Here is a 26,336-nt window from a genome sequence, read left to right as displayed (position 1 = left end):
ACCCCAGAGGGATCCTTGAGTGGAGCAAAGCCCCAAAGCCCCCTCAGGAGGAAGACATCAGCCTGTCCCCAGGACCGCACTGTGGACTCTCCTCATTGCATGGGATGGGGGTTGAGCCTGGCAGTGGAGGCAGAAGAAGCCAAGAGGAGCCCTGAGAGCCCAGCAACGCTGTGACACTACTACCCTGCCTAGCACAGCCCTCTGGAGACTTCCCTGCTGACCACCCTCCAGGACCACCAGGGCCATGAGAGCCATCCAACACGGCTACCAACATAGCCAAGGATGTGCTGCAGCACTGCAGCAGCCTGGTGAGCCTCTGCTTTCGCCAGCACTTCCCGAAAACTTCAGAAGGCTCAGACAAAAACCTCCATCCTCTCTAACCAGCAACAGCGAGGGTACCACCATCTCCAAACCACCACCAAAATCCCACGTGCTCAGCTCCACCAAAAGCCACCAAAGATTCCTCAGACGCTCTTACCGCCGCAGTGGGACCACAGGATCGGAGGGGCTGCCGCAGGGATGCCAGAACCTCATGCCGATCTCACACCACACCTGCACCAAACCCAACTGTGGCACTGCTGCAGCTCCCACCAATGCTGGCCCCATGAGCCGTGCCATTTGGAGACCCCACGAGGGCTCTGTCCCACTGAGGCTCCTGGCACACAGCCGCCCTTTAAGGCTCCTCGAGTACCACAACGTCAATTACTGAAGTCTTTTTTCTTTTTTTTTTTCTTTCTTCTGGACAAGAAAGTGACAAATTAATTTCAAATAAAAATAAAATCAAATAGATAAAAGGCCTAAACAAACCTCTAGGATTCAACACTTGCAGTCTTTTTATGCTTTTTTTTTTTCTGTTTCTTAAAAGGATCAACTCAGACTAAAATCTAGCACAGTCATGCAACAGCCCACAGCTCTGATACCAGCTTGGGGTTCCCAGGATTGGGAAACGATTATTACTTCTTTTTAGAACACTTCTGTTGTGGCAGTTGGTTGTTTTTTTTGTTCTCATTTCTCTTTTTTTCAATCAGCATCTTCTCTTTCCCCTCTTTATTAAAACAAAACCAAACCAAACAAAATCACAACATAATGAGAGATGTGCAGGCTTGAAACGATTGTTCTGCATGGTGAGAAATGCTTGGAAATTTCTTCCAGACCATTTGGTATCCTTTTTTTTTTTTGTTTAAACTGGCTGTGTAAATTTATTTCATATTTATATCGGTTTGATTCTCCTTCAGTTAACTATACAGCACCCCACTGGGGCACGAGAATTAGATTGTAACCACATATATATATATACACACTTTTATTTTTTTTTTTTTAATTAAAAACTTCATTATTTCTCCCTCTCCCCCCCCCCCCTAACTTGCAGTTTATGGGAATGGGCAGAAACCAGAGGGCTCCTGTCCACTTGGACTTCTGCTGTCACCACTTCTGGCAGAGCACGATCCCCTCTGCTCAGCCCAGGGAGCAGCAGGAGCTCCTGGGACAGAAAAGGAAATGTATTTGCCCAGTTTTTTTGAAAGTTTTGGTCACCTGCTGCAACTCCGGGCAGCATTCGGCACCTTTTGTTGTTGTTGTTGTTCAGGAAAGTAGAAAACCGTGCAGATCTGACGTTTGGAAGGGGGTCTCCCCGTGAAATGCCAGCAGGCACAACTGTGGGAAGGGCGGATGGAGTGGAGGGGAGATGGGGTGACAGCAAGGAGAGAAAGGGGGAGAAAGAAGGAAAAGAGAGAGAGGAAAGTAGATGTGGAGTGGGAATCCCTGCACAAGCCTGGGCTGCCCGGGGCAGGGGAGCAGAGGACAGTCCCAGTTCGGTCCCTCCGTGGGCTGGTGCCCAGCTCCAGCCACAAGCATAGCACGAAGCAAGGGGGAAAAGGTAACGATCCAACCCTGGGATCCCTACGTAAGCACAATAAGATGGCAGGAATCCTGCCCCTCCCCACCCCCCCATAAAAAAAATAAAACAGCAAAAAGAAAAGTTTTCAATCATGCAGTCATAATGTCAATCCTGTCCCTGCCTTCTCCCTCCAAGGAGCCGAACCTGAAACCAACTGACTGGTGCTGTGAGTGGCCAGCAGGAAGGCAGTGGGTAAAAGCCAAAGTACCAGGCTGGCTCTCCAGGTCCCCCTGTCATTGCCATCCTCCCCTCTGCAAGGATGAACCCTAAACGCATCCCCCAGCCATCCCCCAGGGAAAGGAATACCGACCCTCCTCTCTGACTTCCCTCAGCCAACTCACAGCCTCCAGAACCACTCAAGCAGCATTTAAATAAGAGCATCTACTCAGCTAACAAAACTCCCACTTTTTTTGTTGTTTTGATCTTTTTTTCTTTTTTTTTTTTTTTCCTTTTTTTTTTTTTTTTTGCACTAAACAACATTCAAATAAAACATGGCACAGGACGTATGTTCAGAAATATCAAAGCTCAGGGATTTCTCCCTTTCCTGCCCACCCCTGCTGCCCCCACCACCAAATCTCCCCAGCATCAGTCCTTTAGCTTATTTTTTAAAACCGTTTTTCATGAGTTAGTTGCAAAATTTAGAATCCTCTTTTTTTTTTCCCCTCCCATTCTTTGTTATACTTTTTATTATTTTTTTCTTTAAATTAAAAATTTTGTCTCGTGTAAATTGTGCAAATATAGCAGTTAACACTAGTGGCAGAAGGCCAGAGAGAGAGAAGGGGGGGAAAGAGACAGAAAAAGAAACAGAGGGAGGAGGAGAGGGGGCAGACAGCCGGGGGGGCAAGGAGGGGAGAGCAAGTCAAGTACAGTACAAACAGGAGCCCACCCCCCCTCCCTCCACCAAAGTAACAACATCCAAATGCCGTCCTAAAAAGCCCCACGGTCCCAACCCTCCTTTCCAGTGGGCTCAGGGGTTCTGCCTGGCCCGGGGGGTCCCAGCGGGTCCATGGGGCACGCGGCTCTCCCTCCTCCACCGCCCCGCTTGGCCCCTTTGCAAGGTCTCTGCTGTGTCCCGGTTGCATCGGGGTGTGCGTAGAGGGGTTTATCCGTGTTGCTGCTGTCGTCGGGATTTTGTTTTCCGCTCGCACGCGAGGTTTTCCTTGTTCATTTGTGGGAAGTGTGCGGAGGCACCCGCGGGCACGTCCAGCCCCGGCCCCGAAGTGTCCTGCCTGCCTCCTCCCACCGCGTCGCTGCTTGGGAAGCTGGCACCGTGCCGCCTCTTCAGCTGCTTAAGGCCATTGTGTCAATTGCCTGCTCCAGCTTACTCCTCAGCCGCTGCCTCCTGGCCTGCTCGTCCTTCTCTAACGCGGCTAAAATCTGCGGGAGAGAGGTGAGAAGAGAGGCTGAGAATCAGCCCTTGCAGCACATCCCGACCCCACGCAGCCATGAGGTCCCAGGAGAGGCATCCTGTGTTGGTTCCCTTTGTCTAATGGAGGAGGGGAGAGGTGCAGGACGCTGCCCCCAGCTGTCAACCAGCAGATAGAGCACCCCACAGGCTGTGGTAACAACCAGGGATGCGCAGCTGCAGCTAGCAAGAAGCCAACTCAGTGAATAGAATTGAAGAAAATGGACATCTAGCGTCAAATGCAGGGCAAATCCAAAAGGCAGTAACTGCTTCTAACTACATCCATGACCCCAGAGAATCTACCAAGTCCAAGAGAAGCACTGGCTGCTCTTCAGAGACCACAATCAAGCCATGAAGCCAAAAAAATGTGCCAAACCCACAAGGCTGTGGTTGCCACTAGGAACAAAATCCTGCTCAGCTCTCCCTAAGGTTGACAATCATCCTGGGATACTGGGATGGACACTGAGTCCTTAGAATCACAGAATAGAATCATAGAATCGGCAAGGTTGGAAAAGACCCACAGATTCACCCAGTCCACCCAGTCATCCAACGGTCACCAACAGCTTGCCCCATGCCTTGCAGGACGTACCAGAACCACAAGAATCATTACAGTTGTAAAAGACCACTAAGATAAGTCCAGCTATCAACCCATCACCAACATTTTAACAGTCCAACGATCAACCTATTGTCACCATTCTAGCCCAGCTGTCAACCCCACCCCCACCGTGCCCACTGACCACATCCCTCAGTGCCACATCTCCACAGTTCTTGAACACCTCCAGGGATGGTGACTCCACCACTCCCTGTGCAGCCTATGACACTACATCACCACTCTTTCTGAGAAGAAATTTTCCCTAGCATCCAACCTGAACCTCCCCTGGGGCAACTTACAGCCATCACTTCTCATCCTATCAAGAAGACAGCTTTCCTTCATCAAACCCCCCTTCCTCTAACCAACCTCCTGTGGGAACGAGAGATCACAGGGTGATGTCTGACAGTCCCAGTGTCCCATAAGAACACTTCCATGCCTGCAGGTCTGGGGAGCGCTTGTAGAAAGGGCTCAGAGCAGACAGAAGGGAGTAATGAAGCATAATGCTGAGGGGCACCTGCCCCCTCCACAGGCACAGCTCTCATCTCACTAACGCTGTGCCAGTAGAGCAGAAAAGCAGACATTTTTTTTTTAAAAAAACAAACCTGAATAGAAATCTCATCTCCTCGGGTGAGCTAGTTGAGAGAGCAAATTTTTTTGCAATTAAATATCAAGGCATCCGTCAAAGGGGACTTGATTAACCATTTCATTGGCTGCATAATTGGAAACAAACTGTTGTATAATTAATAGACTTACTAGGAGGCAGGCAAAGTCCATCAGGAGCCCTACAGGTAACTTCTTAATAGGGAATCAGCTTCCTTTGATTAAGCACTGCTGCAGTGCCTGCAGGCTGGCAGAGTTGTGAGGAGATGCAGCAGCTTTTGGCATGGGCAGGCTGCGCTCCCTGCGAGGTGTTCTGGGACAGGACTGGGGCTGGAAAGGATGACCAGTGCCTGGGGAAGTAGAGGCACCACTGCAAGGTGCAGGGCAGCTGGGTGCTGCTAAATGCTGTGGGCAAAACAAAATGCCTACAGCCATGCTCCCACTGAACCCAAAGCCCCATGTGTCTTAGCAGTGGCTGAGCTGGAATAAGGGGAGGTTGGTCTGAGAAGCTGAGTAAGAGTCTATTCCCTCTACTTCTGCCTCTCCCACTGAGCCAGCTGTGTACTGTGCAATGCTGAGGTGTTAGAAAATGCAGAACCTGCCCCTGCGCTTACCCAGTCCTCTTTTATCCCACCTTTACATAAACTATTACAATAAAAGAGAGTTTAGATTATCTTTACAGGTAACTTTCAACTCAAATGATTCTATGATTCTATGAAAAGGAAACCAGTGCTGAGTTTATCACCTGCTGTAAGGAGCCAGGACCACTGATTACCAAGATGCAAGTATCCACATGAAAATTAATTATGATCTTCATTCACAGCCAATGACAGCTTATTATTGCACTGAACAACAGGAAAAATTTTTCTCTCCCATTTTGCATCAAAGAGGGTGCAGTCGAGCTGCATATAATTGTGCTTAATGAATGAAAACAAACAAAGGGAACAGCTGCGATTTATTAATTCCATTACAAATAATAAAAGAAGTTCCTGAGAGCTGTGAACACGCTTGCAATGCTTGGAGAGCAAGACACTCAACAGATGTCAGGCTGCAACTATCTGACGACATGAGAACCTGTGCCCACCAAGAGCAGCTCATCAGTGCCACACGGCCCCTTCCTTGCTCTTAGCCAAGTTTTTTTAAGGGCTGGGGACTTTTACCCAGTAGGAAGCAAGCACCTGATGGTCACTGAGGGGTGCTGACTGATCTGGATCCTCTGAACTGCTCATCTGCCACCCTCATGGTAACCACAGAGCTGCTGTACAAGCTACAAAACATCCTAATGGCCAGCCCATCACACAGAAGTACAGACCCCCCAGACATGTCATCCCACTGCAGCTGGGGAATGGCACTCGGATCCCACCAGCGCTGTTACACTGACCATCACGTGGCCCCTTCCCAAGCACCAGGGTTTCCTCTGACTCCTGTAGGCAAGAGAGGCAACCAAGGGGAATGGAAACCTTCCTCAGCCTCCTCCTTCTTCCTCCCTACAAAGCACTCAGCTACTCAAGGGCTTAGGCCACCATGGTCCCATTGCTGTCGTTAGACCCAGAAGGCCAGCCCTGCTACTACAGCGATGGGGCCCAACCTCCCTGTGCAAAAAGTGCCAGTGCTTTGTCATCTAAATAAGCCACTGTTCACACAGTCATCGCTCTGCTTTATTGGGAGAATAAAAGCGATATTATCGTGCCATATGTATAGATCTGTGTTTTACTGTAGTTACATACTTTATTGCTTTAATAAAAAGATGCGGGGTGCAGATTTGAGCAGTGCTTCGTGAAGTTAATTTGTATAAATTACAACAGAGGGGCTTTTGACCATTCTTACTGATACTCCCAAAGAAAGTGCTGAGGAGGCCACCACATCCTCTCATATCCCCATGCAGCAGAGCTGGATGACACCAATGTAAGTGTGGTGCCAGTACCACTGTGGCACTGGGCTGGGCATGGCACACAAATTAGGCACACTGCAACAGTGCTGCCATTTCTAAAGCTCTGCTATGCTCACATACCAAGTGTATGTACAGTAAGAGAAAAAGAGGTGTTTTCCACATTGTTCCCAGCAGAAAACACAAAAATGAAGCCCTGCTTATCAGCATAGCGAGGGCCACAGAGCAGGGATAGGACTGTCCATCAGCTCCTGGCTCCACATATGGCTTCACCTTTGATCTCGGCCCCGTGCACCACCCACCCCCATCTCATAAAATAGGGATAATGCAAAACCGAGGGCTATGACACACAGCCTGCAGCCCAGGTGTGAGGTCCCATCGCTGCATCTTACCTCGTCCTTATACTTGGTGATGTAGGAGTAGATCTCGTGCAGCGCACTCATGCTGTTGAACTGGCTGAGGTGTAACCGTGACTGCTCTGCCAGGTAGGCGCTCATGTCCTGGTCACTAATTGCTGGCATTTTAGCAATATCTGCATAATATCTGCAAAGGAGAGGCAGGAGAAATTGAAGAGCCAGTCAGAAATATTGAGGGAGTGAAGGGGATGAGCCCACCCCGCGATGCTTACCGAGAACCTCAGGAGAAGCAGTATGAGGAGCATCTTTCCTCAGAGTGGTGATGCACCACCATCACTCACTGTAATGCTGCTGCTCATCCAGAGGTCTCCCAGCACTTTGCAGAAGGTGAGCACCATTAGCAACATGCTGCCAGAGGAGCAGCATCGAGACACAGAGCACTGGCTGAACCCACCCCAGCCCATCATGCCAGGGAGCCAGGATCAGGGACTTTCTGATCTCATAAATAACACACTCTTTCTCCTTCCTGTCTCATTTTGCACTGAAACCCACCTGGCAGAACCCACGATGCAACACACAAGAGTTTGTTACCATTTTAAGTTCAGAATGTTTCTATAGCCAAAGATGGCACTCAAGGTAACTTCACATCACTGGAACTAGATAAGTCCCTTCCAACCTAAGTCATGCCATGATCAAGCTCTTGCAGTTACACTTCTGCTTTTTTCTGCACAGCTGCATTCTCTTATGGTTGCTACCAATAAGACACACCTTTCTTCTCCTTGGACACCTTAAATTTCAATGCCCCACCCCACATTTATACCACTGACATGCTCAGGAGATAACAGGAAAGCCAGACACAGCTTGTACCATCCAGAATTGTGGTACAAAACCAGAATATTTTGCTTCAACAAAACCAGAAGGCATTTTGTGACCCAGACTTAGCTGCACAGGTGCAAATTCAAGCAACAGACTGAGGTCTTTTAGGAAACCACACTGGATAGGTCCATCAGCCTCCATCCAGAAAGAAACCCAATCCACATCAAATGAGCCCTGCCTGCTCCCAGCACTTGGAAACACAGAGCACAACTCCCTCCCAGGTTTGCTTTACTCCTCATGACTCCTCAAACAGCTCAGTTAAGTTTCTGCTACAGTGATTAGCATCATTAGCATCGTCAGCTGAATGCTGAGGTAGGACACAGCTAGAGCATTTGGATAGGAGCAGATGGCAGCAAGACCACTCGAGGAGATGAAGCTGAGGATCCACTCCATCCCACAGCGCTCAGCTCAGCTAGTGATAAAATACTTGGGCAACTCTTACATGTCCAGGTAAAATGAAGCAGTTCTGGGTTTTATCATGACACAAAGGATGGCAGGAACCAGTATTTGTCAGTACAAGCAAGCATGGACCAAAACTCTAGCCATGACCCTGGCAGCAGTCTCTTCCCAGAGCTTCCAATCCCCTAAGCCCTTTAACATGCTATTTCTGCCTCAGACTGGCAGGAAACTCTTTGAGTTTTGTTTTTTTTTAGCAAGCCTGAACCCAGGTGGCAGACAGAGCTGCTAGGGGGAACGCGTCCCACACAGCCACCCCTGCACTACCTCCAATCCTGCCTCTGCAAAGCTTGACAGTGATAACTGTGCCAAAAGCCAGAAATGCCAGATTTTGCAGCAAAACCCGACAGCAGACACACCCCACTCACTGCCTCTGGGGCTGCACCCCGTGCTCCCAAGCAGCACAGCCCAGCACCCTCCTGTTCTGCAGTAAGCGGTGGTAGGAACATCTGTCATTGGTTACATCTCCCAACTTCTCCCTGGGGATGAAGCACATCTAGACCAATGTTTCTCTCTGGAATGGTTTTATACCTTTCCTCTGCAGGCTGAGTATAATACAACGCCGAGTATTTTTGTCACAGAGATGGCAAGGTCAGAGAAATTCACCTTACGCTTAAAGGCAGCAAAATTTGTGATGTTCCTAAGGGACCCCTCTCCAAAGTCCCCTCTAGCCCTCTGCAAAGAACTCTCTCCTATTACAACACAGCTCATCTCTCATCTTAGCCAGCATATTTCAGGGACATCTTTTCTTCTGATCCAAGCTGTCTCTTCCTCGAGGGAAGAACCTTGTCTTTGCACCTGCCTGCAAAGCACCAGGCATGCCAACGGTGTGACATAAATACGTAACTGAGTACTAACAAACAACCAAGGACAACATAAGCTACAAAGTCTCATGCTTACGAACTAGAAAATACAATGCTTATTATTGCCTGGATGTCTTACGTCTGGCTCATTCAGTACCCAATCCAGACACCAAAAATGGAAAGGGTCCTCAGCTAAGTACAGAGTGTGATCTTTAGCACAGCTTATCAGCAGAAGGGGAAGGTTTCTTCAGAAACCTGAAATGTGGTATTTTTTAAGCTTTTTAAAATCCCATTGTGCAACCCAGCAATATTCTAATAGTAACTCTGTTGGGAGGGCTTTGTAGGACATCTCCCAGGTTTCTCTCCCCAAAAGATACAACTAAACAAAGCTTTATGCCCAACAGCATCAATTTGCAATCAGTAACATTCAAACTCCGAATACTTAATACAGCATTATTCAGAGGGACAGAAGGTTAACATCAGCTAACATGACAGAAGGGTGTCAGAAGGAGCAAGGGACCTGCTCCTTGCCCAAGCACTGCCTTGGAGCATGAGCTCTCATCACGATCCCAGGCAAGATGTGCAGAGGGATGAGAGACAGGAAACTGCAATTTTCATCCATTTCAGCAAAACCTGCATGTATTGTCATGTTACAAAAAAGGCACTTCTCTAGTCCATGGCTTACTTCTTACTGCTCTTCAAAAGCAATCAAGGGAGATGTTAGCAATTTCTTAGCACTGACCAAGTTTTTACAACAGAAAACATCAGACAAGCCAAAAGTGGAGGTTGCTTTTAGCATCCTTTAAGCAAGACAAAAACAGCTCTGTCAAACAGTCATTGCAAGCTCACTCTTGGAGATGATCACAAGAAAGCAGCGCCTCCCAGATGAGGATTACCTCCCACCAGCGATAGCACAGTGTCTCTTCAGAGTGTCCTCAACAACCAAACCCTCAGTGTGAAACCTCCACACCTATGTAAGTACACTATAAGTCCTCCAAGGGAAGCAAGAAGATGCTGCCGAGTCTACTCACCTTTCTACCCAGCTCTTGTAGTTGGGGATGTCCTTGGCATACAGTAGTTTGTTGGAGGGAGAGTCTTTTCCTAATTTGTGCTCAGAAGTTGAGCAGGAGTCCATGAATGTCTGAGCCACCACGGATAGGCAGGCATCAGTAATACTGTTCTTGTGAATGTCGAACACAAACTGGGGGTTCTTAATCACATTCACCCAAAAACGCAGAGGTAGACTGAAGGAAGAAAGAAACAGGAGTCAGCACGTGAAACGAGCCTTGAGCAAACAGCCATTTGCCTTTGCCTCAGTGCAATACCATGTCTTCTGCCCACCCCAACATGGCCACAGCTGTCCATGGAGAAATGCCTCAGCACTGTCAATGTCTCCAAAGACAAAGCAGGGCAGCAAAGAGCTGCTGTTTCTTCACGGGTCTACTCACACGGAATAGCCCTCGCTGAACCCATGGGTCACCAGGCACGATTCCCTCCTCCCGTATCAATAATCCTAAGACACTTGGTGGCATTTCACACGTCTCTTGTGCTGCAGGAGGGGGATGCTGGATTCCTCCAGAGGCTCATTAGCACAATTAAGATGAGAGAACGATTTAGGCAGTCTCAGATGCCACAGACGCATTTCTCAGCGGTGGAGGCACTGGGACTGGATGTTTGCTGCATACTTACACACATGCCACTCTCCATCGCTCCATTTCCCACTCTCTTGCCCCTCTCCTCTCCCAGGAGCCTTTCAGGGTCTCCCTCCATTAGAATGCCTCTCCGGTCTGTCACTCCTCAGCACCAACACCCAGTGAATGCTTTTATCTTAGACAAAACACACTTCATTCCCCAGGACTTTCTTAATGAGGGTACCGGGTGCATGTACATATTTCATTTGTGAAGGGAATGGCCTCAAGAAATTAGCTCCACACATTGAATTAGCGCCCAGAGATAAGCACAGGCATTAGTATGCAGAAGCCTGCATGCCCAGCCCCTGCAGAGCGGGCCTTTTTTTCCTCCCTTGCATTTCACTCCTTCTTTTAATATAGAAAGCAGAGTTATAAATCAGTTCCAAGCACTTCCGCACTCTCACATCTCCATTTAAAAATGTTTCTTTTCCTGCCCTGCTAATTGCCAACAGTTACTGAACTATACAAAAGCAATTTGGCTGCCATTTAACAAATGCCAGGCACGGGAACGTACGTACCCGTCTCCAGCAACGGCAAGATCAGAGAGATGAAATCAGTGAGGCAGCAGAAACGCAGAATGTAGAGGGGGAGCTGCAGAAAAGGAGCAGACGTGTGCTGGAGCCCTGGCCTCAGCACAGCGCTCACTGAGGTCTCATAAGCAGCTCCTCCCCACTTTTCAGAGAGCGATTAGCAGAGCTGATGGGTTGGCTCTGCAGGCGAGGTTACGGAGGATGAGGACGCGTACATGGCTTCACACTAACTCTGTTAGGGCACACTCAGCTGAGTGACTGGAGGGAGTGTGGCAAACACCTCCAGGACAGCTAAGATGAGAATGCAGGCTGGCACATCTGGAGGAGCCCAGAGGACAGAGAAGGCCGTGCTGTGCTCACTCAAGGTGAGATGGGAACAGAATCGTGTTTGTCCTCAGCCAGCTCCAGCCATAAGTGGAAACGTGGTACTGTGGCAGCAGTGAGCACTGCATTCCTGGGATTTTTTCTACTGCAGGAAGGCATGTGAAAGATTTACCCACACCCAAAACACAGAGATACGGGCCTCTCTTGTGCTGGAACATTTTCAGGAACAACTTGAGGCATATTTCTGCTCCCTGTGGGAAGGGTAGGAGGTATCATTAGCTGTGACATCGCTAGCCCCTGCTTCACTGCCCCTCTCCATTACCAGTTACTCTTCCAGGTGTGCCTGACATCATAGTCATTGATCTGGTGCTTATCAGCTTGCTCATCCAGGAAATCAAACATGTATTTGATGGCGAGGGGCAGTGCGCTCCCACGATGTGCTGTGCTGAAGATAGTCTCAAACAGATCATCCACAAATTTCTGCAGAGTGCCCTGAGGAGGAAAAGGAGAGAAGAGCCATTCAGCAGCACCCAGCAGCAGCACAAAGATGGGCCTTTAAACTAATTTCACTCCTATTCCTACAACCTGGAATAAAAGCACAGTACCGTCTGTGTAAACATACTGGTTTTTGGTGGTTTAAATCAACATGACAGCAAGCACATTTTTCCTTCACTGCATTGTTTGGCATGTCAAAAGCATAAAAACACCATATAGAGCAAAAACCGGGGGAGGGAATGTATGTTGTATCGTGGTCTTTATTTGGGTTCCATTAAGGTACCCAAGACTTCACCACAAATATCACTGAACAAACCTTAATTACTACATTGCACGGAGCCACATCACAAGAGAGATGGCTGACCCCAATCTCTGCTGTTTTGAGCCATTATCTTCAGTAGAGCCCCTGGCCCTCCCTAGAGAGATCTCAGACAAACAGTACTCACCTTGTTTTATGCAGGCTGGGGGAAGGGGATCCCTGCTGTGACGTGTGTGCTGTATGCCACACACCCTAGGTAATTATCCACCCTGATTTTGCAGCTTTACCCCAAAAGCCAAACCAATGGGATGAGGTGCCTCCTCCAGTGCACCTCTGCTTTGCAGCAGTTGCTCAGTGATATGGGGAACAGTAAAAGTGCCAGAGGGTGCAAAAAACAAATAGGAAAGTTCACTCAAGGGACACTCACTGAGGGCTGTGGCACTCAAAAACATCACCTCCAGCTCAGATCCAAAGATCAGGAAAATAGTACCAGTACTGAAGCAGCAGTCTAATAAAAAACAGTAGCACCTCTGGACAACCCAAATCCTTATCCCTCCCCATCCAGATCACAAAAGCCATGTGGTAGCTGTGTGTCCCTGCGCCATACCTTGGTGGCTAGCAAACGGGTCAGGTAGATCTCAGAGACCATCTTGCTGCCCCGGTCGCCCTCCCGCTGGTCCATGTGGTCGTGGTTTTTTACCAGGTGCCAAAGCTTGGTGCCACTCTCCAGGTCTGGGGTGATCATGGGGGTGCGTGAGCGCAGGCTGTCGGGGCTGCTGGCTGTCCGCAGCATGCTCTCTGCAAGCACCAAACAGAGGGAAACTCATACCTTACTGACCTCCACCTCTCTACAGCTCTCCATCCCCATCCTCTGCATGTGTTACAAAGCACAGTTGCCAGCATGTTTGATGGAGCCCTAAGCTAGGCTTATTTAAGTGCTTAGTGCCTCTGTGACTACCTTAATTAGATTTCAGGGGAATAAAAAAGGGAGGAGACCCTTTAGTTGCAGCCATCTGACTTGTCTTTCTTCCATTCTCTCCTCTCCAATACGTTGCAAAGAAACGGTTCTGTGTGACACCAGTATAGCTCTCTCTCAGACACCAGTACAGCACAGTACAGGAGAATCAAGCATTTAGAGGACCTTGATCCAGCAGGCCCTGTGCCTCAGTCTGCAAATCCAGCCGCTTTCCCTGCCAACAAAGCAGAGAGCAAGGCGTGGATCCCCCTGTGCACTCACCATATCTGCTGAGGGACTTGGTGAAGGTTGAGGAGTTGGAGATGTTGTACGCTGAGTTCTGCTTGGGCACCAGGGCTACTGAGGAGCCATCCGTCACCTGCAGGCAGATGGCACATATCAAACTGTGACATCGGGATATGCAGACAGAGAACAATCCCACAGCGTGAAGAAGCCAGCCCCAGAGGGATGAAGCTACACTGCACCCTGCTCCAGGGACAGGGCACTGCATCTACCTCTACAACAGTTCAGGGCCACAGGGCACAATGGAAATGCTTCAAAAGCTTGGAGCTGAAAACAACAAAGCAGTGTCAGAGCACAGAGTGCTCTCTAAGAGTCCTGAAGATGTTCCATTTAGTTCCTTCCTTGAACAGAAGGATCAATAACACAGAGACTGTAGAGAGGTGACCAAAGACCCCTTATCACATCCCCACATGAGCAGCAAGGTATGGAGAGCCAAACCCAGGCCCTGACCAAGATGAGGAGGGAGAAGAGATATTCAAGCTCTCAGCAGCTAGTGACTGCTCAGCGCTCTCCACCAATGGACAGCATTACCTGGTAGTGGGCCAGGGTGTTTAGCCTCTTCCAGTCATTGTCAATCTTTGTGGTGACATCTTCATCCTGCAGTATGATCCGGGCCATCCTGCCCTGCCGCCACTCTGTCCCAGTGAGGGAGAAGGGCTCATGGTTAGCAGGCAGCTTGGAGGACAAAGCCAAGCAGAGCAGAGGAGCAAGGTCTGGGATAAACGAAAGAGCCCTGCCATCACCTTCAAACCTACAGACTGATGACTGTCAACATGGTGTTGGGCAAAAGCTGTTTCTAAGTATTCAACAAAAAGCAGCATCAGTTTGGCCCCGGCAACCATTTACTGCACTCCTCTCCTCTCCATTCTCCTGCTCCTCCTCTAACAATGTCACTATTAACACCGTTCCCAACAATTTCTGTCCTTCTTGTCCCCCAGCCTTGTGTTTGCAACCCGAACCAAACCCAAACCAAACCAGAGCATGAAGAGCTCTCCTCTCCATTGGCATTCACATTCTCACCCCAGAGGCTCCCATGCACAGGCACTGCCACCAGCACAGCAATCTTAGTCAAAGTGGACTGTACAAGCAAAAACACTCCTGTCCTGACAGGTCTTCTGTCCTAAAGGAGATTCACATTTGCTTGCCTTGAATGTTTTTTTGGCCTTTCAGCCTTTGGCTGTTTCAAGGGGAGTGCTTGGCCCCTCTCTTACCAAGGTCCATGTCTCCAGCTTTGGGACGCTGGGAATAGGGCACTCCTTTGTAGACAGCATCCAGCAGCTTCTCTTTCACCTGTGTGATGGTGTCACAGTTCAGCACCTTGACAGGAATCTCTGGCGCATTCTCGTTCTCAGGGTTCACACAGTTGAGGGTCTGCAGAGGGGGAGAAAGAATTGAGTGTGAAGATGGCAGATCCAAAGGCATGGGGCTGCAGCTGTCTACAGTTACACCTGCTCAATCCCAAGCCTGAAGGTACAGTCTCATGGCATATTCCTGCTTCCTTTTTTTTCCCACCTCTCCCCTTCCAATCCAAAACTCCAGCAATTTCCAGAGAGGCAATGTAATATCTGTGAAGCAATCCTGGGCCAGCAAACCATGCCCAATTCAAAAAAGACTGCAAAGCTTCAGCACTGTCCAAGCACATTTTACTCTCTTCTCCACACAGGTGGAGAGAAGGTGGTGAAGAACCAGCTACAGCTTCAGCCAGAGGAAGGACCACTTAACACACAGCTGGACGAAACAGACAGCCCATATGGGAGAAGCAGTACTTCTCCATCTTTCATGGTAATCCCCAGGCTCTAACTTTGATTCCCACAGATACTGGAAAGAGTAGTAAGAGAAAAAACACTCTCTGCAAAGCCTATGGGTGTTTCCAAAACCTGGTTAAATAGCTGGCCTAGAGATCGTGGCAAGAACTAGTATGAGCGAGGCTCCCACTTGCACTAACCAGCATTTTGTAGTCAATCTGCTGCCGGATAAGCTTGTCTTCACTGAGGGAGTAGCGAGCCTCTCCTGTGATGGCATCAATGGGTCCCTTCTCCATCTGCTGCTTGATGGCACAGTACAGCATGAAGAGTGGCTCCCCAGCACATTCCTGTGGAACAGGGGACGGAGGGGAGGAAGAGAGAGGAGAGAGAAGGCGTCAGGCACCAACCTTGCCTTTCAGAACTACAATGACAGAAGCCTATTGTGCCCTTGCAGCGTCAAGCCCCACCTGTGACTTTATAAACCACCTCCAACCCTTCCCCAAGGCTGCAAGGAGCACATGGAAGCAATTTGTTCCCCTGTAGCAATTCATTCTCCTTTAAAACTTGCTGGAGGTCTCCAACTTGATGAAATGGACTGGGAGAGCATTTCCTGCAGCTAAGCCATTTGCCACCTATATGTCCCTACTGTCAAACCCCTACAGTCAGAGCCAGCACTAGCTACTAGCCACATTAGTGTCTATCTGCCAGGTGGGAGGAAGGGAGAGGAACCAGATGCTTCATCCAAAGAAGCTGGATGTTAAAACTGCAGCAATTCAGGACCTGGTAAGGCCAGAGCCATGGCACAGCAATGGACCAATCAGCCTGAAGCTATGAGCTGGAGAAGGGCAGCTGAAAGTGGACACCCCTTTACCACACAAGGCTCAAACTGCTTCACTGCACTGCATCCCAGCATATCCTTCCAGATACAGACATTACTCCTGAATGGGAAAATAGGGCAGGATGGCAGCAGGGAAGACTGGGAGAAATCTCAACAGATTTTACCCCACCAGCCCTCACCCCTCCCTCCCAGCCGCCTCACAAATAAATTGTACTTTGGTGCAAAGTGCGGCTGCTCTCCCTGTCACCATATGCTGTTAGCATCTCGTTAGCATCTGCGGTAATTAAAGAGACAGCTGCTAACGAGCAGGAACAGGCATACATCATCCCCAGACCTTCCGACAACACGCCTGTCTTTGAAATTATGTTTCATTTGCTAACTTGGCTTCATTAAGTCAGCTCGGAGAAGTGAGAGACCCAAGGTGGGTGCTATGCCACATCCTAACAGCCACCTTGCTGGGCTGCCCCAAAGCCATGAGCCCCCAGCACTCACAACAAGCTCACCAGCCAAGGAAGAAAAACAAGAAATTGCTTCTTTTCATTGCTTATAAAAACAACCTGGGAGTCTTCCAGTCTGAGGAATGCAGCATGGATGGAAAATAAATGGCTGAGTCCAGGGATCACCTCCTTCGCTGCTCACGCACCAGCCTGGCTGATGAGGAATAAACCTCTTTGGGGATCCATAGGTTAGATCTTGGTCGTATGGATTCCCCAGAGGGATGGAGGGGATCCCGGTGATGGGCAAGTTACTTTTCCAGCACCATGCAGGCTTTCTGAGCCAGGAGGGGACCCATGGGATGGGGACATGCCAGCCCGCATGGTGACTGGCGACCACTACCTCCCAGCTGTGTCTGGAGGATAGAACAAGGAGGAGCTGGGGGATAACCTCTGCAGGCCAAGCAAGCTCCTGTGAATGGTACATCCAGAGTGTTGGGTGCAGGCTGAGGCGAGCCAGCTAACGCTCAAACTACCGTATCAACTAGATGTAGCTCATCAGGCACCTAATATCGAGCATTTTTCACTGTTTGTCTCAAATTATGGCTCTCCGTTTTACTGGGGTGTCTCATTAGGCATCTGATAAATGCTACCCAGCAAGTGTTCCAAACACTGTCTCTACCCTCAGCCCTGGGCAGCAGGAGGCTGTCCTGCTGATCCTACCCGCATCCCCTGTCCCAGCCAGTGCCATGCCAAATGCCCAGCCTGCTCCAGGCAGGTTTGCTGAGCGCAGCTCTGGCAGCTGGGCACACATCCGCCTGCCTCATTTACATGCACAATTACTGCGGTTTGGTGCAAGGCATATGTTTTCCTGCTGGCAAACTGTCTGCTGTGATACCTCTCCATCTACTCCACGGGTTCTCCCTGCTTTTGATGCCACCTGTGATCTTTACCGCCGGAAGACAGGCAGAAAAGGGCCCATGGGTCTCCTTCAGTAGAGGTAGCATAGTAGGGGCACCCTTAAGCCTATTCCAATCCATTCTGACCGACCCAAGCACTGAAAATTCCACCACTTCCCCAAGGAGATGATTTGGGTAAACCGGTGGGTTTACCTGAGCCCTGTGTGCATATTCCTCCTGTAATAGTGCACCTAGAGCAGACTTCTTTCTCCTGCTGCAACCACTAAGAGACCAGAGGTGATTTCTTCTGCCAGTGCAATTGCTTAGCCAAAGCCTTCAGAAAAAGGCACTATCCTGACCCCATCTCTGCATCCAGCGGTGGCAAAAGAACCCATCCAAAGTAGCTTCTGAAGGAGGTGACAACATCCCTGCGACACATCCACAGGGCTCCAGCCAGCCAAGGACAGGACAAGGGCATCAGATCATGCTCATGAAACTAGCAGCATCCCCAAATTAAACACCTTGGGTGTTGGAAGGATGCATGCTCTGCTTTGGAGTGCAGAATAACCACATTCACTTCAAGCTCATCCATAGCAATCCCCTTTGACCATCAAAAATGGGGGGGATCTGACCCTCTCCTTTGCCTCCCCTCTTTAGGAGGAGGCTGCAAGGTCCTCCTTCCTAACATGCCATTGCAAGAGGCAGGGGAAGCACCACGGAGCAAAGCAGCAGCGTGAGGCTAGGGAAGTCTGCAATATCCCTGTGAATGGCACTGCTTTTCTCCTCTCCCACCCCTGGAAAGCAATCTCTGCCACACGCTACAGCTAGATTTTTATAGATACAGGCTATCCCTCGACAGAGGCAAAAAGCCAAGTGCACGTAAGTGATATTATAAATCACCTCTCGTTGACGATCATTTGAGTTCTGCACAGACTCCTGCTCACTCTCATCTCTTGGCTGGAAATGGTTCAAACTCCCTTTTTCTTAATGAGGGATGAAATCCCACAAAAACGATTGCGTGCCACCCAGCCTCACTGAGCCAGGCAGGATCCCAAGAAACAACCTCAGTGATTGACAGACCAACAGCAGGATCACTAGCCTCAGTCCAAAGCACCACCAGGACACAGTACTTGCCAATGTGGGCAAGGTGCTCAGCAGCATCTGTCCCTGTATACATGTGAGATGGCCATGGGGAAGTTGGTGACCTAGGGGCAACTTTTAGAGGGGAAGCAACAGAAGTGCAGATGCCTGGGAGAAACAAGCCCCCCGTGAGAAGCCTCGGTTTCAAAAGACAGATGAAGGAAAACAAGAGCAAATTGGCAGAAATATCCTCTGAGCACAAGCGTGTCTAAGTGGGACCAGCTCCTGGGGCTTCATCCTCCTGAGTTGTGACAGGAGGGAGGAGCAGGGATCACTGGAAAGGGATTCAAGACTCATCTGGGCTCCTACAGATTTATCCTTTCTCCGGGGCACTGTTTTTATGAAGATCTCAAAACCAGAATGCATTAAGCAATCTCTGCCTGCATTTCATTTCTCAATCTCAGCTATTTCCCCAAAAGGAAAGCCAGAATCAGTAATCACATCTCAAAAATGTGGGAAGGAAACCAAGGCCTGGGAAGCGATCAGTACTCCAGGAGGGAACTGCAGACTAAAGAAACACATCAGCCCAGGCCCCAGGTGACACACTGCCCAGCCCAGTGAGGTAGGAACCCACCTCTGTCCCAACAGAGGGTCAGCAATCCCTCCCAAACTCACCTTCAGAAACTTGTACAGCAGAAACGTGAACCAATTTGTCAGCATCTTCTCTGCGACTGACTCTGTTCTGTAGGGAAGGCAGATAGCAAATTAATCAGGAGAGGACACTGAAAGTCTCTGATCCTACCCACTGCCACCTGGACTGTGGCTAACTTATTTTCGGCTTTAAAAGGTCACATCTGGAAAGGCACAAGACAGCAGGGCAGACAGCAAAAGCCCTAGTGACATGCCTGCCCACCTGCAAGAGGGAGAAGCAAATAGGTCTCCAGCATACTTGGAGAAGTGGAGAGAGACGCAGACGACCTCACCCCGTGAGGAGTCTCACCCAGGGGATGACCAGCATTCTACTTGTCCCTGTTACCTTCTACTTAAATGAAATATGTTTTTTTGTCATGTCCTATTGGAACCTGGCAGCTCCCTCTGCAGAGAAGTGTACTGTATGAGACCCCCAAGCTAGGTCAAGTACCACCAAAACCTCCCTCAAGCTCTCCAGTTAGTGCGTGACCCAAAGGAAAGCACTGAACCAGATGGTCTTTAAGGTCTCTTTCAACCCATCCCTTTGGCCCATCACCACCACACAGCTCACAGTAAACGTGCCTGTCACTGCACCACAGGCTGGTCTAGCTGCCACAAGCTTAAAATTCACATTAACACGTCCATTACTTTTAAAGTCACTTTCACTCCCTTTCGGGTAAAAATGCCAGCCAGACTCCTGAAACCCTTTGGTTATACTTCTCAGCTTATCCACCCATTAATCATCAGATCAGCCACTTGTAAACGCAGATGCTCCCGAAAGCGCAAGCAATACTAATAACCTCCCAGACAGATCTGCATTCCTGTTATACCAAGGAAATGGATACAGGTTGGTTCAGGAAACACAAACCAGAAGGAACCTGAATCTCCAGAGTGCTCAGAAGTGATCCTGCTGCCCAAAGGCAGTGCCACGCAGGGCAGATGGGAAAGAAGCCATTCTCCATGGCCAGATGGCTGGGGTAGGAAATCCACTTTCCTGGAGTTTATTCACACTGACTTGGGGTTGTACTGTCCCCTCCAAGCCTTTCTCTGGTGTTAATGGGGTTTATCCCTTTTTGCCCTCAGTGGCACAGAAGAGCCCTCCTTAAGGCATTAGGGGATGGTAATACCTCAGACTGCAGGAGGAAAGCTTTCCTGAGCCCATCAGCAAAGATTAATCCATTAAGAGGAGAAAAAAGAGACAAGTAAAAGGGATGTAGGGAGAAAGCTACGGAAAGGATGGGCTGATATTACCAGTAGATATCCTCCTCAGCCCCAGCCCAGCTTCTCCACCGACTGCCCCGAACATCCATCTCCAGTGCCACAGCCTGAACTCCAAGCAGATGCTTGTCTTTATCTACAACAGGGCCAGATGCCACAGCAATGGGAGATTATCCAATAACAAAATAAATAAATAACAGCTCTCCCCAGTAAGATCAATGGTAATCCGGTTGCTCTGGGCGGTAAGTACATTCTCTCACCCAACAGCACAGCTAATCAAAAGGATGGAGGAAGGAAGCACAGCCTCAAATGCCATGGCTGCAGGAAGAGCAAAGTCTGGTTAAATTTTACCTGGGAACATGCAGGGGACTAATAGGGAACCTCATCCCTGTCCTAAGCCTCCCACAGCTCCAGCTGCCGTGGTGAAGCCTGTTGCTGTGGAGGGACAGCAAGAGGGGAAGAGCCTAGGGATGCGCTCAGATCAGAGACACATGGGTTGCCTCCCCCATGGTCCTATCCTTGCCAGCTGCACATCTGCACTGCACCCTCTGGCACATTATTCCTTTTGAGGTGCTGTGAGAAACCATGGGCTCCTTTGGGATGCAGGTGACAAATGAGGCAGAGACCAGCCAAGGGAACACAGCCAGGGACCAGCTTGCAGCTGTACGTGCTCCAGGCATCTCCCCATGGCCAGGCACACAAAGCCCAGTGTGCCCTGTCCAGTCTGGCCATGCCAAAAACATCAGATGATGTCTGAAAGATGCTCTGGCATCCTCATGCCTTTCTGGTGACATGCCAACACTGCAGTCATCCCCACTGGAGGGATGCTGCTTCATCCCTGCTGTGGGCTGGTACAGGCACAGCATGTGAAGGGATGGCACGGAGGGCCTCGGGCTGGGCTGGTGGAGCTTATTAATTGTTTTTGTTCAGCACTTGGTGCATCTTTCAATATTCATCAGCCTGTGATGAAGGAGAGCTCAGAGCTATCATTAAATATTGATGGCCCAGGCAGACTCACGGCGGGGCTTGGCATGCTGCCTTCTGCTCACGCTCTACCCCAGCCCTGGGTGAGACTCCTGGCTTGAAGAGATCTGCTTGGAAAACCCTGCCAAGCCTGGCAAGGTGGACAAAGCCCCTGAAGAGGAGGTGAGGAAAAAAGGGCTCTTGTTGGCTGCTAGCACACTGGGGCACCACCGAACAACTCCAGCCCTTCAAATGGCCACTCACCTCCGCAGGAGCAGCTTGGGATGGTTCTTACTCTCCAGATTCTTCTCGATGAGGTCGGAGAGAAGCTGCTTCAGAACACCCGTGGCATACTCCATCTCACCCTGCAGTGCTGTCATGATGAGTGAGGCCACATTGCCACGGTCTCGCATGGAAAAGCTCCGCTGAGCCTCCAGCGTGCGGATGAAGGTCAGCAGGAAGTGCTTCTTGTTCAGGAGCTGCCCAAAGAGGGTCAGGGACTTCTCCACGTTTGCCTGGACCTGCAGGGATAGAGCAAAGCTGGAAGATGGGAGCAAGAAGGAGGGCAATGAGAAATCAGGGGGGCTGCGCATCAAGTCAGCACAGTCTTGGGGCATCGTTGCATACATCATCTTCAAACATGTATGCACAGACATACATGCAGATCCCTCACCTACATTCTCTTTGTTCCCAAGTATCAAAATTTCAATATCAAGAAGCTCAATTCCCACCCAAAGCATGGTGTGAGTATCACACTGAAGGAGTGCCTGCCCCTTTCCAATATCCAGAAAGCAAATAAAGCCTCGATACCAAGCTCTGCAGTCAATAAAGCTGCTAGGTTTTGGAGAATAGATTTCAGACAGGAGTAAATAGTGGAAACCCGGGTCTACCCCTCTCCAGACACAATCTGAAATATTCTCTTTTGCTTTTGAAGCTGTATCTCAGACATGTCCAGCTGGGAGTGGGCTGGGTTCCTTTCATCTCCCCATCGCCTTCGTTAGCACTGCTCTGCTCAGCACTGACCATGTTTCTTACCAGAAATGAGCATTTTTACACACAACATCCTCCTATTATAAAAGATGGTTTCCTCTGAATAAAAGCCTTTCTCTGGTAAAACATCAATTTTAATGATTTTTTTTTTCCCCTTGTCTTCCTGATTGGGAGAATAAGTGAGAAATTTCATTTTGTGTCGATATTTGGAGACAAAACAAGACTCTTCATTTCGAAACATCAACTCAAAATGAAGGAGAGCGTTTTGACACATCAAATCATTTCACTTCAATCAAAACTTTGGAGCGTCGCTTTTGGGTTCAGTGAAGCTCCTCGTGCTTGTGCCTTCCCCCTCCAAAACTGCTGACGCTTCCCACAGGAAAAGAATAATCCCATTTCCTTGTCATGTGTGTCACATGGGCTCTGCGTGTCCCCTCGCCATGCAGAAGAGAGGGAACACCTGCCCCAGGACATCCCAGCATGGAGTTGGGGAAGCGACAAACCTCTGTCCCTGCTCTCAGGAATCGTCCCTCATAGAATCATTAAGGTTGGAAAAGACCTCCAAGATCACCTAAGTCCAACCATCAACCTATCACCATCATGTCAACTTACAGCATCCTTAAGGCAAAAGAAGACCACTAATATCACTGAGTTCAACCATCAATCCAACCCTACCATGCCCATGGACTACATCCCTCAGTGCCACATCTCCATGGCTCTGGAACACCTTCAGGGATGGCATTCAACTGGCATTCAGCCAGCTGGGGGATGGGTCCTGCCCAACAGCACACACCACGTAAGGTTTGGGAAGGGCACCAGAGGATGGCAGTGTCCACTGAGCACAGCCCTACACACACCGCCTTGCTGCCTGCCTGCACCGCTGTGTTTAACTCGCTGATCATTAGCAGAAATAAATGAACAATACCGAATTAAATATTTAATCAGGCTTAAACTCACACAAAGCAACAAACCTCCCTCCAACAAACGTAAAGAGAAAGGGAGCTGGTAATGACAGTGTAATGCTTGGCTGTGGATTAGCGGGTGCGCAAGCGAGCGCCGCTTCCCTCCCATCATCCGCAGTAACTAATGTTACACTCTGAGCAAAGAGACAAATAAAAGCAAACCTGATTCAATTATATGAAGCTTGCACAACTGTAGCTGCTTTATTTAATCTCTTTTGGGTTTTTTTGGTGATTTTTTTTTTTTTTTTTTTCTTCCTTGCAATATTAACCCTTTCTGCCCCAGGCGAGGCTGAGTCTGCATGCTTTTTCTGGTGGGATGTTTTCAATTAGGAGCTGGGAGTGGATGAACTCCTGCCCAGTCCCCCTGGATAATTTACAATTACTCCTCTGCAATTTCCTCTCCAGAGCTCCAGTTTGATATTGTCTCCACCCCTCTCCCCTTTGGAGAGGACTGCAGCATCTGCAGATGCTGCCACTAAAGCTTTCTGCTCTCATCCACTTCAAGGTGCCTCATCCACACACCTGTTCCAGCAGCTATGCATCACTGCCTCCAGGAAAAATCTTAAGGAATACACTTAGGAGCAGGAGCAGAGAAGAGCTGAGCCAGGCTTCTGCAGGGACAGGAAGGGCTGTGCCCAGGGGAGGGCTGCTCCCCGGCCCCATAGCCAGCAACAGCTCTGAGCATCTGGGAAACCTGAGCTGCATGGGGAAATCCACGGAAACAGGGACCCCCCTGCCTCCGGAGCTGGGATTATGGAGCAGGCACAGGGCCAGCTCCCCCCGCTGAGGCTATGCTGCCTGACAACACCAGCACGTGTGCTTGCAATTGGTAAGGGCTCAGGTTGTAACTAGCAACCATGCATTCTGCACCAGAGCTGAGTGCTTCTCCCATACCAACACTAATTACCACACCAGATCAGAAGCAGGGGGAAGCCAAGGTTCACCCACCTCATTTCTCCAACCAAGAGCAGCCCCAGCAGCCCTGCATTGCATGCCCCAGATGAGGCAGGCATGGGGAAGCTGAGAAAGAAAAGGGTGCTGTTCTGGGGAGCAGGATGCCCAGGTTGGGCTCTGTACTGGGAAACAGAGCCACAGACACAGGACATGTTAGACAAGTCTGCTAGCAAAGAGCAGCCTTGCAGGCATCAAACAAACCCAAATGAATAAAGCAAGTGCTGTAGAAAATGACAGCAGCAATGACACTAATATAAATATTGATACTAATGTCAGAGAGAGCAGCAACCACTCAGCCCAAGCTCACATCCCTGAAGTTTCCACCATCCCTCCTGTAGTGCAACCACCAACCTTGCAAGCACAGAAGCAGCAGCAATCCTTTATTATTCCTACCCCACACAGCCCCAAAACACTTCACCCTCTCCACTATTTGCTGTTTATCCATTCCATTGCAGAAGGGTGTGAAGGGTGCAGAAGGGCTCCTGACTTCTGGCATAGCTCAGCTATGAAAACAGCATAGTTCTGCCCAGCCTCACCAGCCTGCATCCCTCCCCGTTTGCCTGAGGATCATAGAATGGCCTGGGCTTAAAAGGACCACAATTATCTAGTTTCAACCCTGCTAACCACTAGACCAGGCTGCCCAGAGCCACATCCAGACTGGCCTTGAATGCCTCCAGAGTACCTCAGTAGCCCCATGCTCAGGGCAGCCTGTTCTAGAACCGCCAAACTCCCTACTCACAGCTCAGAAGCTGCAAGGAGGCAGATGAGCATGGCCACATCACATTCCTTCCCCTTTCCAGCCCAGAGGTGCATCCCCAGCATGAAATCCTGCAGAGACAGACAGACACCCAGTACCACACCTCCATCTCCTTCAGCACCGGGTGATCTTCTATCCCGGGGAACAGAACCCGCATGGCATAAGTGCGGTAATCCAGGAAAGGGATGCCGGCCCCATCCAGGTCGTTAGTCAGTTCATTAATGTCCGTCTGCAGCTCAGCAAAGGCTGGATGGAAAAAGCAGAATTCAGTAACATGGCCCCCAGCATGCTGCACTGCCACTCAAAACATTCCATGGCATCTGATGGGTGGGTCTCAGGGCAATGCTCAGAGTTGGATCCACATCCTGCACACTGGGTTGCATATTATCGCTGCCCCCATCTTACACATGGAGAAACAGAAACAGAGCTGCAGGCAGAGAGGATGATCCCCTTAGAATAAATCAAGTGGTAGAGCTGGGAACGGGACCAGCGGGTCCCAGAGGCAGCAATTCCCCTCACTCAGCACTCACAGGCTCAATGGGATCCTGGGGGCAGCTGGGAAAGGCAAGGTTTGCACAAAGCCAGAGCTTCTGGGGGAAACGTTAGCAGAAACCACAAGAATGTCCTCATTTTGTTTTGACCTAAATACTACTGAAGAGCTGAACACACCCACCCCAGCACCTCTCGATTCCCAAGGGAAAGCAGTGCAGGGAGGTCCTGAACCTTTAATTGCACCTAGAGGGAAAAGCTGACGGGAGAGCAGTCCTAGAGAAGGGAAAGGGGTTGGGGGAGTGAGGGGGAGAAAACCCTCAGAAAAATCAAATTAACGGCACTTTAAAGGGAGCTGAAAGCATAGCAGAGGGCTGCAGGCTCGTCAGCCTGATGAGAAAAAACAAACCGTCAGCTTGAAAGGCGTGCTATCTTATCTGTAACTAGTGGGACTAGAAAAGAGAAAAGGCAGGGAAGAGATTGTGCCTTTTAATTAAAAGCAGATCCTTTTATCTGCCAGCTGTGGAAGACAAGACACCAGCTCCCTCCCCTCTCCCTGTCACCACTGCCATCCACACGCCTGTTTAGGGATGGGGATTTCGGGAAGCAAAGGGTTTTTCTTGCGTTCCCCTTTTTATTATCTCGTTGTAGGTGCCTGCTCCATCCGCAGGTTTGAGGCTGGTTGTGGTGGTGCTTGGCAGGGTCGGGGCCTTGGGAGCCAGCTCAGGGGGATAATGGGCAATTAGGTTTTATCAGCAGGATCATACAAGGAATTCTGTCCAATTTCACAGCATCCGTCTATCACATAATGAGAGACCAATTGCCTGCTCACAGGCAGCCCTCGCTACCCTCTTTGCTCCCTTTGCTCACATTCGGAGAAACAGAGG

The 26,336-nt window shown here is 49.6% G+C and overlaps 1 protein-coding gene across 3 annotated transcripts in view; it reads right to left on the bottom strand.

Annotated features, from left to right (window-relative positions):
* Window positions 1–956: 956 nt before the first annotated feature.
* PLXNA1 (plexin A1) overlaps window positions 957–26,336 on the bottom strand; it is a 96,681-nt gene continuing 71,301 nt past the window's right edge. For 2 of the 3 annotated variants that reach the window (XM_048957937.1, XM_048957938.1), the window contains exons 21-32: window positions 25,064–25,206; window positions 21,562–21,818; window positions 19,102–19,168; window positions 15,376–15,522; window positions 14,642–14,801; window positions 13,962–14,143; window positions 13,410–13,506; window positions 12,780–12,970; window positions 11,741–11,910; window positions 9,905–10,117; window positions 6,775–6,925; window positions 957–3,274 (exon numbers count right to left, since the gene is read on the bottom strand). In XM_048957937.1, coding sequence (XP_048813894.1) covers window positions 3,179–3,274; window positions 6,775–6,925; window positions 9,905–10,117; window positions 11,741–11,910; window positions 12,780–12,970; window positions 13,410–13,506; window positions 13,962–14,143; window positions 14,642–14,801; window positions 15,376–15,522; window positions 19,102–19,168; window positions 21,562–21,818; window positions 25,064–25,206 — 1,874 coding nt within the window. In that variant the 3' untranslated portion in view covers window positions 957–3,178. The remainder of the gene's footprint in view (window positions 3,275–6,774; window positions 6,926–9,904; window positions 10,118–11,740; window positions 11,911–12,779; window positions 12,971–13,409; window positions 13,507–13,961; window positions 14,144–14,641; window positions 14,802–15,375; window positions 15,523–19,101; window positions 19,169–21,561; window positions 21,819–25,063; window positions 25,207–26,336) is intronic. The other variant, XM_048957939.1, reaches the window with a different exon arrangement.

The sequence above is a fragment of the Lagopus muta genome, chromosome 11 (genome assembly GCF_023343835.1).
Source record: "Lagopus muta isolate bLagMut1 chromosome 11, bLagMut1 primary, whole genome shotgun sequence".
Classification (NCBI taxonomy): Eukaryota; Metazoa; Chordata; class Aves; order Galliformes; family Phasianidae; genus Lagopus; species Lagopus muta.
Note: the sequence above shows the minus strand (reverse complement) of the source record. Positions and strands in the feature narration are given on the sequence as shown.